The following is a 15829-nucleotide window of genomic DNA, read 5'->3' on the forward strand; positions in this document are numbered from 1 at the left end:
ACTATCCTTATGATTTTTATTAATATATCATTTTATGTATCATGGCTTAATTAGGCAGTAAGACCCTAAACTTGGAGCTCAATTCCACATGTACATTTCAGAATTTCAGGAAAGTTTCTGTTAATTAATAAGGTATGTTTCCTGAAATAATGGCTTATGTTTATGTTTAGCATATTTTGGATCTTTTAAAAGAAAGGGATGAATAAGAAAATGCCAGAATTCTTAAAAAGCATCAAAAATCTAAGATTTTTTTAGTCAATTTTATTTCCTTTTTTTCTCAAAATTAGATTAAATGCTGCAGATAATTTGTTCAAATTGAGCAAAACATTTAAATTTGTAATGTGGATTTTTTTCATGGTTTTACACCCATATAACTTTTATATGGTAGACATTTGCATTTTGTGTGGATTTAAAAGTAGTTTTAAAAAATAATGCTTAGTAGTAATGTGTTCTGTAACTTAAAGATTCATTGATATTTCTTTTTTAAATTTCACTGACTAATTTGTAAGTCATTTGTCTTAATGACAGGTTCTGGAAGGTCAACCAGTAAATATGTTGGTTACAACTGTGTTTGCAAAGGATCTTGATGAAGGAAACAATGCAGAAGTTATATATTCAGTATCTTCAGGTAAAAGTTACTATATATAAAGGATTAAGAGTTTTTAGAATTTCCTCTTTTGTCTACCAACCATCTGCCTCCTTCTGGGAAAATAGTTAACACCGAAAATAGCACCATATTGCAAACAAAATACATTTGTTATTTTCTAGAATCACCTTTAAAAAAAAATAAAGTTTAATGGGGGCTTCGGTCGGATCCCAGGGAGAGGACTGGGGTTGGCTGCGTGAACACAGCCTGAAGGGGGATAGTGCGCCACAGCTAGCCGGAGAGGAAGTCCGGGAAAAAGTCTGGAGCTGCCGAAGAGGCAAGAGACTTTCTTACCTCTGTGTTTCCTGGTGCGTGACGAGAGGGGATTAAGAGCGCCGCTTAAAGGAGCTCCAGAGACGGGCGCGAGCCGCGGCTATCAGCGCGGCACCCAGAGATGGACACGAGACGCTAAGGCTGCTGCTGCCGCCACCAAGAAGCGTGTGCGAGCACAGGTCACTATCCACACCTCCCCTGCTGGGAGCCTGTGCAGCCCGCCAATGCAGGGTCCCATGATCCAGGGAAAACTTCCCTAAGAGAACACACGGTGTGCCTCAAGCTGGTGAAACGTCACGCTGGCCTCTGCTGCCGCAGGCTCACCCCGCATCCGCACCCCTCCCTCACCCCCGTCCTGAGTGAGCCAGAGCCCCCAAATCAGCGGCTACTTTAACCCTGTCCTGTCTGAGCGAAGAACAGACGCCCTCAGGCGACCTACACGCAGAGGAGGGTCCAAATCCACAGCTGAACCCCGGGAGCTGTGCGAACAAAGAAGAGAAAGGGAAATCTCTCCCAGCAGCCTCAGAAGCAGCAGATTAAATCTCCACAATCAACTTGATGTACCCTGCATCTGTGGAATACCTGAGTAGACAAGGAATCATCCCAAGTTCAGGATGTGGACTTTGGGAGCAACTATATATATATTTTTTTTTTTTTTTTCTTTCCTTTTTCTCTTTTTGTGAGTATGCATGTGTATGCTTCTGAGTGTGATTTTGTCTGTATAGCTTTGTTTTTACCATTTGTCCTAGGGTTCTGTCTACTTTTTTTTTTTAATTAAAAAAGTTTTTTTTCTTCATAATTTTTTTTTATTTTAATAACGTTATTTCATTTTATTTTACTTTAATTTATATTCTTTTATTTTATCTTCTTCTTTCTTTCTTTTTGTTCTCCGTGTTATTCTGAGCCCTGTGGAGGACAGGCTCTTGGTGCTCCAGCCAGGTGTCAGGGCTGTGCCACTGAAGTGGGAGAGCCAATTCAGAAGACTGGTCCACAAGAGACCTCCCAGCTCCAAGTAATATCAAACAGCGAAAATCTCCCATAAATCTCCATCTCAATGTCAAGACCCAGCTCCAATCAATGACCAGCAAGCTAGAGTACAGGACACCCTATGCCAAACAACTAACAAGACAGGAACACAACCCCATCCATTACCACAGAGGCTGCCTAAAATCATAATAGGCCACAGACACCCCAAAACACACCACGAGACGTGGATCTGCCCACCAGAAAGACAAGATCCATGCTCACCCACCAGAACACGGGCACTAGTCCCCTCCACCAGGAAGCCTACATAACCCACTGAACCAACCCTAGCCACTGGGGAAAGACACCAAAAACAATTGAAACTATGAACCTGCAGCCTGCGAAAAGGAGACCCCAAAAACAGTAAGTTAAGCAAAATGAGAAGACAGAGAAACACACAGCAGATGAAGGAACAAGGCATAAACCCACCAGACTTAACAAATGAAGAGGAAATAGGCAGTCTACCTGAAAAATAATTCAGAATATTGATAGTAAAGATGATCCAAAATCTTGGAAATAGAATGGAGAAAATATAAGAAACATTAACAAGGACCTAGAAGAACTAAAGAGCAAACAAAGAGTGATGAACAACACAATAAATGAAATTAAAACTTCTCTAGAAGGGATCAATAGCAGAATAACTGAGGCAGAAGAACGAATAAGTGACCTGGAAGATAAAATAGTGGAAATAAGTAGTGCAGAGAAGAATAAAGATAAAAGAATGAAAAGAATTGAGGACAGTCTCAGAGACCTCTGGGACAACATTAAACACACCAACATTCAAATTATACGGGTCCCAAAAGAAGAAGAGAAAAAGAAAGGGACTGAGAAAATATTTGAAGAGACTGTAGTTGAAAACTTCTCTAATATGGGAAAGGAAATCGTTAATCAAGTCCAGGAAGCACAGAGAGTCCCATACAGGATAAATCCAAGGAGAAACACACCAAGACACATATTAATCAAACTGTCAAAAATTAAATACAAAGAACAAATATTAAAACCAGCAAGGGAAAAACAACATATAACACATAAGGTGATCCCCATACAGTTAGCAGCTGATCTTTCAGCATAAACTCTGCAGGCCAGAAGGGAGTGGCAAGACAAATTTAAAGTGATGAAGTAGAAAAACCTACAACCAAGATTACTCTACCCAGCAAGGATCTCATTCAGATTTGATGGAGAAATTAAAAGCTTTAGAGACAAGCAAAAGCTAAAAGAGTTCAGCACCACCAAACCAGCTTTACAACAAATGCTAAAGGAACTTCTCTAGGCAGGAAACACAAGAGAAGGAAAAGACCTACAATAACAAACCCAAAACAATTAAGAAAATGGTCATAGGAACATACATATCAATAATTACCTTCAATGTAAATGGATTAAATGCTCCAGCCAAAAGAGATAGACTGGCTGAAAGGATACAAAAACAAGACCCATATATATGCTGTCTACAAGAGACCCACTTCAGTCCTAGGGATACATACAGACTGAAAGTGAGGGAATGGAAAAAGATATTCCATCCAAATGGAAATCGAAAGAAAACTGGAGTAGCAATTCTCATATCACACAAAATAGACATTAAAACAAAGACTATTACAAGAGAAAAAGAAGGACACTACATAATGATCAAGGGATCAATCCAAGAAGAAGATATAACAATTGTAAATTTTTATGCACCTAAAACAGGAGCACCTCAATACATAAGGCAAATACTAACAGCCATAAAAGTGGAAATCCACAGTAACGCAATCATAGTAGGGGACTTTAACACCCCACTTTCACCAATGAACAGATCATCCAAAATGAAAATAAATAAGGACACACAAGCTTTAAATGATACATTAAACAAGATGGACTTAATTGATATTTGTAGGACATTCCATCCAAAAACAACAGAATACACTTTCTTCTCAAGTGCTTATGGAACATTCTCCAAGATAGATCATATCTTGGGTCACAAATCAAGCCTTGGTAAATTTAAGAAAGTTGAAATTGTATCAAATATCTTTACTGACCACAGTGCTATGAGACTAGATATCAATTACAGGAAAAAACTGTAAGAAAGACAAACACATTTGAGGCTAAACAACACACTAGTTAATAACCAAGAGATCACTGAAGAAAGCAAAGAGGAAATCAAAAAATACCTAGAAACAAATGACAGTGAAAACACAACGACCCAAAACCTGTGGGATGCAGCAAAAACAGTTCTAAAAGGGAAGTTTATAGCAATACAATCCTACCTTAAGAAACAAGAAATATCTCAAATAAAAAACCTAACCTTACACCTAAAGTAATTAGAGAAAGAAGAACAAAAAAAACCCCAAAATTAGCAGAAGGAAAGAAATCATAAAGATCAGATCAGAAATAAATGAGAAAGAAATGAAGGAAACAATAGCAAAGATCAATAAAACTATAAGCCGGTTCTTTGAGAAGATAAACAAAATTGATAAACCATTAGCCAGACTTATCAAGAAAAAAAGGGAGAAGACTCAAATCTATAGAATTAGAAATGAAAAAGGAGAAGTAACAACTGACACTGCAGAAATACAAAGCATCATGAGAGATTACTACAAGCAACTCTATGCCAATAAAATGGACAACCTGGAAGAAATGGACAAATTCTTAGAAATGCACAACCTTCCGAGACTGAACCAGGAAGAAATAGAAAATGTGAACAGACCAATCCCAAGCAGTGAAATTGAAACTGTGATTAAAAATCTTCCAACAAACAAAAGTCCAGGACCAGATGGCTTCACAGGTGAATTCTATCAAACATTTAGAGAAGAGCTAACACCTATTCTTCTCAAACTCTTCCAAAATATAGCTGAGGGAGGAACACTTCCAAACTCATTCTACTAGGCCACCATCACCCTGATACCAAAAGCAGACAAAGATGTCACAAAGAAGGAAAACTGCAGGCCAATATCACTGATGAACATAGATGCAAAAATCCTCAACAAAATACTAGTAAACAGAATCCAACAGCACATTAAAAGAATCATACACTATGATCAAGTGGGGTTTATCTGAGGAATGCAAGGATTCTTCAATATACGCAATCAATGTTATATACCATATTAACATATTGAAGGAGAAAAACCATATGATCATCTCAATAGATGCAGACAAAGCTTTCGACAAAATTCAACATCCATTTATGATAAAAACCCTCCAGAAAGTAGGCATAGAGGGAACTTACCTCAACATAATAAAGGCCACATATGACAAACCCACAGCCAACGTCATCCTCAATGGTGAAAAACTGAAACCATTTCCACTAAGATCAGGAAAAAGACAAGGTTGCCCACTCTCACCAATATTATTCAACATAGTTTTGGAAGTTTTAGCCACTGCAATCAGAGGAGAAAAAGAAATAAAAGGAATGTAAATTGGAAAAGAAGAAGTAAAGCTGTCACTGGTTGCAGATGACATGACACTATACATAGAGAATCCTAAAGATGCTACTAGAAAACTCCTAGAGCTAATCAATGAATTTGGTAAAGTAGCAGGATACAAAATTAATGCACAGAAATCTCTTGCACTCCTATACAATAACAGTGAAAGATTAGAAAGAGAAATTAAGGAAACAATCCCATTTACCATCGTGGCAGAAAGAATAAAATACCTAGGAATAAACGTAATTTAAGGAGACAAGAAACCTGTATGCAGAAAATTGTATGACAGTGATGAAAGAAATTAAAGATGATACAAATAGATGGAGAGATATACCATATTCTTGGATTGGAAGAATTAACATTGTGAAAATGACTATACTGCCCAAAGCAATCTACAGATTCAATGCAATGCCTATCAAACTACCACTGGCATTTTTCACGGCACTAGAACAAAAAATTTCACAATTTGTATGGAAACACAAAAGACCCTGAATAGCCAAAGCAATCTTGAGAAAGAAAAACGGAGCTGGAGAAATCAGGCTCCTGAACTTCAGACTATATTACAAAGCTACAGTAATCAAGACAGTATGATACTGGCACAAAAACAGAAATATGGATCAATGGAACAGGACAGAAAGTCCAGAGATAAACCTATGCACATATGGTCACCTTATATTTGATAAAGGAGGCAAGAATATACAGTGGAGAAAAGACGGCCTCTTCAATAAATGGTGCTGGGAAAACTGTACAGCTACATGTAAAAGAATGAAATTGAACACTCCTTAACACCATACACAAAAATAAACTCAAAATACATTAAAGACCTAAATATAAGGCCAGACACCATCAAACTCTTAGAGGAAAACATAGGAAGAACACTCTATGACATAAATCACAGGAAGATCCTTTTTGACCCACCTCCTAGAGAAATGGAAATAAAAATAAACAAATGGGACCTAATGAAACTTCAAAGCTTTTGCACAGCAAAGGAAATCATAAACAAGACAAAAAGACAACCTTCAGAAAGGGAGAAAATATTTGCAAGTGAAGCAACCGAGAAAGGATTAATCTTCAAAATTTACAAGCAGCTCATGCAGCTCAATATCAAAAGAACAAACAACCCAATCCAAAAATGGGCAGAAGACCTAAATAGACATTTTTCCAAAGAAGCTATACAGACTGCCAACAAACACATGAAAGAATTCTCAACATCATTAATCATTAGAGAAATACAAATCAAAACCACAATGAGATATCATCTCACACTGGTCAGACTGGCAATCATCAAAAAATCTAGAAACAATAAATGCTGGAAAGGGTGTGGAGAAAAGGGAACCGTCTTGCACTGTTGGTGGGAATGTAAATTGATACGTCACTATGGAGAACAATATGGAGGTTCCTTAAAAAACTAAAAATAGAACTACCATATGACCCAGCAATCCCACTGCTGCGCATATACCCTGAGAAAACCATAATTCAAAAAGAGTCATGTACAAAAATATTCATTGCAGCACTATTTACAATAGCCAGGACATGGAAGCAACCTAAGTGTCCATCAACAGATGAGTGGATATAGAAGATATGGCACATATATACAATGGAATATTACTCAGCCTTAAAAAGGAATGAAACTGAGTTATTTGTAGTGAGGTGGATGGGCCTAGAGTCTGTCATACAGAGTGAAGTAAGTCAGAAAGAGAAAAACAAATACCGTATGCTAACACATATCTATGGAATCTAAAAAAAAAAGCAAAAAAATTGGTCAGGAGAACCTAGGGGTAAGATGTGAATAAAGTTGCAGACATAGTAGAGAATGGACTTGAGGATACGGGGAAGGGGAGGGTAAGCTGGGACAAAGTGAGACAGTGGCATGGACATATATACTCTACCAAACGTAAAATAGATAGCTAGTGGGAAGCAGCAGCATAGCACAGGGAGATCAGCTCGGTGCTTTGTGGCCACCTAGAGGGGTGGGATAGGGAGGTTGGGAGGGAGTGAGATGCAAGAGAGTAGAGATATGGGAACATATGTATATATATAACTGATTCACTTTGTTATAAAGCAGAAACTAGCACACCATTGTGAAGCAATTATACTCCAATAAAGATGTTAAAAAAATAAAATAAAATAAAATTTTAATGTAAAATCATATTATTTTTTCTATGTCCTAATTAGAAATCAACCAGCCATCCACTTTAAATGAATAATTTTCAGTAATCTGAAATGCAAATCAACTTTTACTGACAGGAAAATACTAGTTAATGGACAAAAATTGGTATTGAGTATAAAGACATATGATTATGAACACCAAGCATCTGTGAATCTCTATGAAAATTAAATATTCTTAAGGTCAAAGTAAATCATATTTAGAAAATGCAGAGTGAAGTAAGTCAGAAAGAGAAAAACAAATATTGTATGTCAACGCGTATATGCGGAATCTAGAAAAATGGTACAGATGTACCTCTTTGCAAGGCAGAAATAGAGACACAGACATAGAGAACAAACGTATGAACACCAAGGGGGGAAAGGGGAGCTGGGATGAATTGGGAGATTGGGATTGACATATATACACTAACTAATATGTATAAAATAGGTAACTAATGAGAACCTCCTGTATAGCATGGAATACCTGCTGTATAGCAGGGAACTCTACTTCACTGTACAGTAGAAACTAACATATCATTGTAAAACAACTATACCCCAATTTAAAAAAAATAGGATTAATAAAAAAATGCCACATACGTACACACATGTACGTGTATGTGGGAATTTTACTGAGACAGGCTTATGTTTATGTTTTTCCTTGAGAATGCACAGGCCTCAGATTGGTTCCAGTGATTAACTTTAGTTGGCATTGTGTTTTTATACCATTTTAAAAGAAATTTGTTGCTTTGTCGTGTTTGACACAAACATAGGGAAGCAAGGGACAACATTGCCGTTACCTGCAGATAATTTAATTGTCTTCATGGAAAACCCCAAATATGCTACAGGCAAGTCACTAGAATCAATAACATAAAAAATTTCTGGGAACAATGTCAACATACAAAAATCACTAGCATTTTGAGAACTAAGCAGGATTTCAAAGGTTTCATTCACTGTAACGAAGAAAATCATTGGGTGTGGGGTCCAGTTTACTGTGAAGATCATGAAGTTTAGGCTTCAAGGTTCTTCACTAGCACGGGCTCCTCTGAGGTGGGAATATTGTCCTATTTTCTTTAAAGAAGGACCATCAAATTATGTGTTTCCCCCCTCTCCCAAATCAGAATCATCTGACTAGAAGCATAAGGAGGAAAATTTCAATAAAAGATACTTAAGACCTTTATGTAGAAAATTACAAAATAGATGAAAGACCTAAAGTAGAAAGAAATGAAAAGGCAAATCATGTTCATGCTTGGGAAGATGACATAGTGGGTTGTGCAGTAACAATGAGTCTGCTGAATACACACACACAGGTTAATAGATTAAGCACTAATCCTGCTATGATACTGTTATTTGGAAAGGAACAAAACCATGCTATATATTACTCATGAATGTATGGACTAGAAAGATACACCCCCACTTTAGAACAGAGTCTGTCTATAGGGAAGAAGGGAATGAGATTTGGAGGTACACACAGGTCCTCTGCTATACTTATATTCCGTCATTTCTTTAAAAAATTTGAAGAAATATTGCGGCTTTACCAATCTGGAAATGTTTACATGGATGGTCATATATTTCTGAATGTTTGAAATGTTGATTTTTTAAAAACATAGCTTCTGAAATGATACTTGGGGCATCACAATATAAAAATGTGGTGATATCTGTTATGTTACTCATACCTTTGCTTTAAATTTATCCAATTACAAAATAGAGGCAACTACAAAATATAAGATAAAATAACAAGATAAAAATCAATATGAGAACAAAGATATATATATCACATTCATGAAAGTTTTCATTCTCCTATGTAAATGGATCAAAGTATAGAAATTACAACCAGTAGATGTTACATAATTTCCTGCTCTATACTCTGACTTTCTTAAGAGCAGGAGTTCTTTTTTATTTGCCATTATTTCCCCTATAACTGGTAAAGTGTCTGTTACGTGATAGTGACTCACTGACAGTAGAATAAAAGAATGAAAAAGAGCCACTAGCCTAGACATCATCTGAAGTTCTTTGGGTTGTTTAAAGTATTTAGATTTTGTCAAAGAACACAAATCTGTTATTTAACAAACCAAATAAAAAAAAACCCTGCCATGATCAATTTGAATTAGAAGTATCAGTACAAACTCATGACATATTTTAGTGTGTGCATGTGTGTATTCTGTGACCACTGAAAAAGGCCTAGAAACAATAACTGACCCAGAAGCAATGAGCAGGATACAACCTCCCAATACTGTATTCCATGGAATGAACCAGGAGTCCTTGGAGAAATGACTGACTCCAGGTCTTGAACAGGAAATCTTCAAGATGAGTCTGTAACAGTTTGTCACCCCAGATACAAGGAGGCTGTTAAAGATGACTAGGATCATATCAAAGACTCAGGAACCTCCTTTAAGAGGATCCTAAGGTTCAAAGATGGAACAATTTGAACACCAATAGGGATAATATTGGGAATAGATTGAAACTCTTATAATATGTTTAAATTTATGCTTAATGATTGTTAAAACAGAAACTAAACAAACCTTTAATTATCATAGTTGAAGCACTGAAAGATGTTAGTAAACCAATCCATTATTTTGAAGACTGTTAAATAAAAGTTTACCATCAAACATTTATCCTGACTTTTCGTATAATGAACTGTCCCACTGGGTTACCAATAAGTACATAGGAAGAAGTTGCTCTTTAGTAATATATTCCAGCTAATAAACGAAGAAGAGATCATAGACTCAATGTTATACTTTGCAACATTCATTGATTCATTAGTGGATCCAGGCTGTGCACCAAAGGGGGCCCACATCACAAAAAGAGACAATCAGACATGTGCTTCTGAAGGAAAACACAAAACAGCATTTATGAAGTAGTCTTCCCCCTGAATCTGATTAATTCTCTAGATGTACCTCCCAATTTAAGGAGAACATAGAGGACAGAAAAACATATTAAGCTACACATTGGAGATAAGCAACAGGCAAATCTAGACCACGTGAGCTTCAGGATACATGATCCAGTTCTTCAGCAAATGAGTTGCAAGAACAAAATAAAGAGATGGATGGCAGGAATGCATAGATTGAAGAGATATGCAAATACAGATTTTATGTTGAGCCTAATTTGACTAAAAAAAAAAAGATATTTATGAGACAACTGGAAATTTAAAAGTTAACTAGATATTTGATAATATTTAGGAATTATTACTAATTTTTAAAAGTATAATATGGTACTGTGATCATATTAAATTTTTCCTTATCTTTTAGAGATGCATGTTGAAAAACATACAAAAGAAATGATATGATTTCTGAACTTTGCTTCAAAAGAAGATGGTGAAGGGAAATATGTGAATGGGGAATAAGATTAGCCATGAGTTGGGCTTCCCTGGTAGCACAGTAGTTGAGAGTCTGCCTGCCGATGCAGGGGACACGGGTTCGTGCCCTGGTCCTGGAAGATCCCACATGCCGTGGAGCGGATGGGCCCATGAGCCATGGCCACTGAGCCTGCGCGTCCGGAGCCTGTGCTCCGCAATGGGAGAGGCCACAACAGTGAGAGGCCCGCGTACCGCAAAAAAAAAAAAAAAAAAAAAAAAGATTAGCCATGAGTTGATAAATATTATTATTATTTTCCAAATGTTTTTTTAAATAGGATATTGAATATAGTTCCCTGTGTTACACAGTAGGACCTTGTTGTTTATCCATTCTATATATAATAGTTTGCATCTGCTAATCCCAAACTGCCAATACAACCTTCCCCCACCTCTCCTCCCCCTTGGCAACCACAAGTCTGTTTGCTATGTCTGTGAGTCTGTTTCTGTCTCATAGATAAGTTCATTTGTGTCATATTTTGGATTCCTACATATAAGTGATATCATATGGCATTTGTCTTTCTCTGTCTGACTTATTTCACTTAGTATGATAATCTCTAGGTCCATCCATGTTGCTGCAAATAGCATGATTTCATTCTTTTTTATGGCTGAGTAATATTCCATTGTATATATGTATCATATCTTCTTTATCCATTTACATGTTAATGGACATTTAGGTTGCTTCCATGTCTTGGCTATTGCAAATAGTGCTGCTATGAACACAGGGGTGCATGTATCTTTTTGAATTAAAGTTTTGTCAGGATATATACACAGGAATGGGATTGCTGGATGATGTGGCACATGAGTTGATAAATATTGAAACTAGATGATAGGTACATGAAAGTTCATGATATCACTGTCTACTTTTTTATATGTGAAAATTTCTATAATAATTTTTTTAATCTGTTATGTTTCTTGTCTGTATTTTTAGTATTATCCTCATGCTCATATTCACACAGAGCTTAAGGTAAATAAAATTTCCAAATGATCACATGTATATTTGGATTAATTAATTCTCTGTATTCTGCATTGTCAACTAACATTAACTTCTTAATTTTGTGTGTGTTTGTGTGTAGAGGGTAGTACTGATCACTTCAAGATTGATGCCAACAGTGGTGAAATAAGAACAACCAGAGTACTTTCCCATGATTATGGACCTTCTTACAGGATGACTGTAATTGCCAGAGACCAGGGGGTGCCTCCTCTTCAAGGACAGGCAGTTATTAATATTCAGGTAATAGCTCACATCATGCAAAGTGTGGAAAGATGCTCTGAGGGCTTTTTTTAATTTTATATACAAATGTAGAGTGAAGATACATTAAATATACGAATTCTCTTTTTAGAGAGCATTGCAGATGTATGTGTGCATTATATTAAGTGATGTTATTATCACTTGAGAAATGATTAGGTTTAAATATTTTTTTATTTTAACTTTGTACAGTTACTGACAAGATACTTACCTCCATCACTATGTGGATGTTTATCCTGCTTTGTTTATAAAGAACAAAAAGTATCTTTTCTTTTACTTTTTCCTAAATGCAAGGACCTGGTAAATTTGCAGGAGAAACGTGTGTAAATAAATGGCCAATATAAATTGCATAGTTTTTGTAATTATATTTAAAATTAGGAAAGGCACTTGAGATTTGTATTTTAAGACTTTCCTTTAGTCGTAATGAGCAAACAAGCTGTAGGAAGTCTCCATAGTAGGAAAAAATTACATCAACCCATCAGAAGCAAAATGACTGTTTACAGGAAGATTTTTTTGTTCAAGCACGTGATAATCAGTAATATTAATATAGGTATGTATACTAATCAAGAATATATGTCCCCAAGAGTTCTGTTTCCAAATTATATTCTTTATTGATTAAGGATATGTGGGTTAGGAGAAACTTCTGTCATAATATCTCAAGACTCTGGTTTCAGATAAACAAAGGCATATGATACTTAAATGTATGCAGATGTTGTCATTAAGGAAATATGAGTTTCTAGGACTTAGAGTAGCTTGGAGAACTAGCTCTCGTACACTGTCTTTGAAGAACCATAAGACTACAGTTCACGTAAACAACAGCGTAGCCTCACCAAACTATCATTGCATCCATTGCAGCAAACGGGAGTGGAAAGTCCTATACTTTCTTATCTCCTAGCTATTATGCAGTTTTCAGTCTTCAGAGGCATACTGGAATTATATAAGGTAAGAAGAGACATTTTCTCACCAATTAACATATGCATATTGCACAACTGGAAGGAATTAGCTTCCAAAAGAATAGCAGCACCTGTGAAGTCTTTTTAAAAACCCCAAATTAACAACTCCTTTTTATTCTTATTTCAGGTGATACCACTATCCAAAGGGAGAGCTCTCATTTCTCAGAATATTAAACACTTAGTTATACCAGAAAACTTGAAGCCTGCAAAAATAATGAGCTTGATAAAGTCACCTGATCACCTTCAACAACATCATAGTGGAAAGTTACATTTTAGTATCGCTGCAGATGACAAGGATGGTCACTTTGAAGTCGACAGCTCGACAGGAGACTTGTTCCTCTTTAAGGAACTGGATTATGAAATGACGTCCCATTATCTTTTCAGGGTGGTAACTAAAGACCACAGCAGAAACCCTCCCGTGAATAGCACAGTCTTCCTTAGTGTTGCTGTGGAAGATCAGAATGACCATTCCCCATCTTTCCGGGAGGAGTTCATTGTGATCAGCGTGGAAGAGAATGCCCCTGTCGGGACTCTGGTGCACGTTTTCAATGCCAAAGATGGCGACGGCAGTTTTTTGAACAGTAGAGTACAATACTTCATTGAAGCCCACCACCCTGGAGTGAATCCATTTCTCATCCACCCCTCATTTGGCACTTTGGTCACCGCTTCCCCCCTTGACAGAGAGAGATTTCCGACTGTTGTCCTGACAGTAACTGCATCCGATCAGGCTGTGAATGTGACAGACCGGCGACTGAGATCGCTGATGGCGAAGGTAGTGATTTTGGATATAAATGACCACAGCCCCACTTTTACATCTTTCCCCATCGCCCTTGTCAAAGAGGATGCCGCGGTGGGCTCCTTGGTGCACCACATAACTGCTCAAGATCCAGACGCAGGAAGGAATGGAAGAGTAACATTCAGCATCCTCTCAGGAAATGAAGATATGGCCTTTATGCTAGATGAGTCATCAGGTACTGTCCTTGTCACTGTCAGTTAAAGCCTGTGATCACTTGCTTACATTTATCTTTTTCATTTTCCTCTGTTATAAAATCATAGTTCTCAAGATGCATATGCTTTAAAGAAATTTGACTTGATTTACTGTTTAACTTATATAGATGATAGGCACAGAGGTCATATTCAGAGAACAAAGAGTAATTGGCCTGTTTGTTAACATTGACCTGCTTTGTAGCTAGCTCACATTTCCTGGGATGAATATACAGTAGCCAACTTCTTTACCCCCATTGTGTGTTTTCATAGGGTAGGAGATGGTACCAAGAGTGAATCAAGGTAGAACATGAGTCAACATTGTTCAAAGACTTTAGTATGGAAACTTATCTCTAAGATCATACAAACATACACTTGTAAATAGTTGGAAATCATGTATTTTTAAATGGTTGTATTGATATAGACATTAAGACCCTTACTTTTCACAACTGAAACATTTTATTTTTGGCAGAAGCATTTGTTCACTGTCAAGTACTCTTTGGAAATGGCACTCACTGTCACTTCCCTTGTCTTGCTGTTACCATATTGTCAGATAACGTCTTCTAAAATTTTTGATGTAGTTTGATGGACAATTATACATTCAAAGTGTCATTCTTGTTATATTGGAAATGAAATTCCCTCAACCTGATTTTCAGAAGATATTGAAGTGATGGACTACCATCTCATTCTCTAAAAAATAAAATCATTTCTGCATGAGCCTTAGAAAAAAATCTCAGATGTATACCATTTGGCCCAACTGTTAGTAAGAGCATTATTTGGAATGGGACTGAATGTGTAGAATTTGGAAGTCATGATTATAGTCTGGCTATATACTGTTGAAAAATTTCATCAAAATATTTATTAAATCCTGTGCATATGGTTCCGTTCTGAGACCTGCATGAACACCACCTAAAAGCCCAACTGACAGAGAGATAGTCCAGACCCAGTTGCTGATTTCTGTTAGAGCTGGGGTCTCCAAGGATCTATTTAAACGATATTTAAAATGCTTTCCAAAATGGCTAAGGAAGGTCTATTTCAGATTGTTAAAGAGGGTGGATAAAATTGGAATTGTGTCTCAGTAATATAGATATCCTGAATCTTAAACTATTGCAGTGGCTGTTTCAGTTGAGATATTTTTTTCAAAGACATAAAATGCTAATTGCTGAAGGCACTCATATGAAATAGGCTATTTTCCTCTCACAAAGCTCATATTTTTTATCAAGAAGACAAAGTGATATTTTCAATGGCTTTTGGCTATGAAGTGTAAAATGATAAGCAATTATGGAGAAACCATTTTATATATAAAATTTGAATCAGTAAGCCTCTTTAATTATTTGAAGAAAAGTTCTTATAGGAGGAGCACGTGTTAGAGGAGCAAACAGCAATCCTAAAAGAAAAAATGTGACAATTGGAGTTATGTAACAAATATATGTGTGCAAGTTGCTTATATGAGTTACGTGCTTAAATGGCAGTTGGATGGAGACATTGTATTCGTGAAGTTTATTGTCCGAGTTATAGTCTTTACTATTTTTTGTTAATAAAAAAAGACAGTTAAATGAGACTAGTATAAAGAGACTATAACTCTTTCACAAAAACTAAATCTCTTAAAGGATGTAGCCATACTTTTTGTAACTTGGTCACTTTTACACATGAAGTGTCCTTTGACACGAAGAGGGATACTGTTAGAACCTAGATATTTTTTAAAAATGAAGGTAGAGGGACTTCCCTGGTGGTACAGTGGTTAAGACTCCACGCTCCCAATGAAACCGGGTTTGATCCCTGGTCAGGGAGCTAGATTCCACATGCATGCTGAAA

General features: G+C 36.6%; 1 protein-coding gene across 1 annotated transcript in view; it reads left to right on the plus strand.

The window, feature by feature from the left end:
- Nucleotides 1-15829, plus strand: part of DCHS2 (dachsous cadherin-related 2) — a 148055-nt gene that overhangs the window by 36469 nt on the left and 95757 nt on the right. Inside the window, 3 exon segments of the mRNA XM_070045535.1 lie at nucleotides 529-628; nucleotides 11905-12062; nucleotides 13158-14001. Coding sequence (XP_069901636.1) covers nucleotides 529-628; nucleotides 11905-12062; nucleotides 13158-14001 — 1102 coding nt within the window.

Source organism: Globicephala melas, chromosome 5 (assembly GCF_963455315.2).
Source record: "Globicephala melas chromosome 5, mGloMel1.2, whole genome shotgun sequence".
Taxonomy (NCBI): domain Eukaryota; kingdom Metazoa; phylum Chordata; class Mammalia; order Artiodactyla; family Delphinidae; genus Globicephala; species Globicephala melas.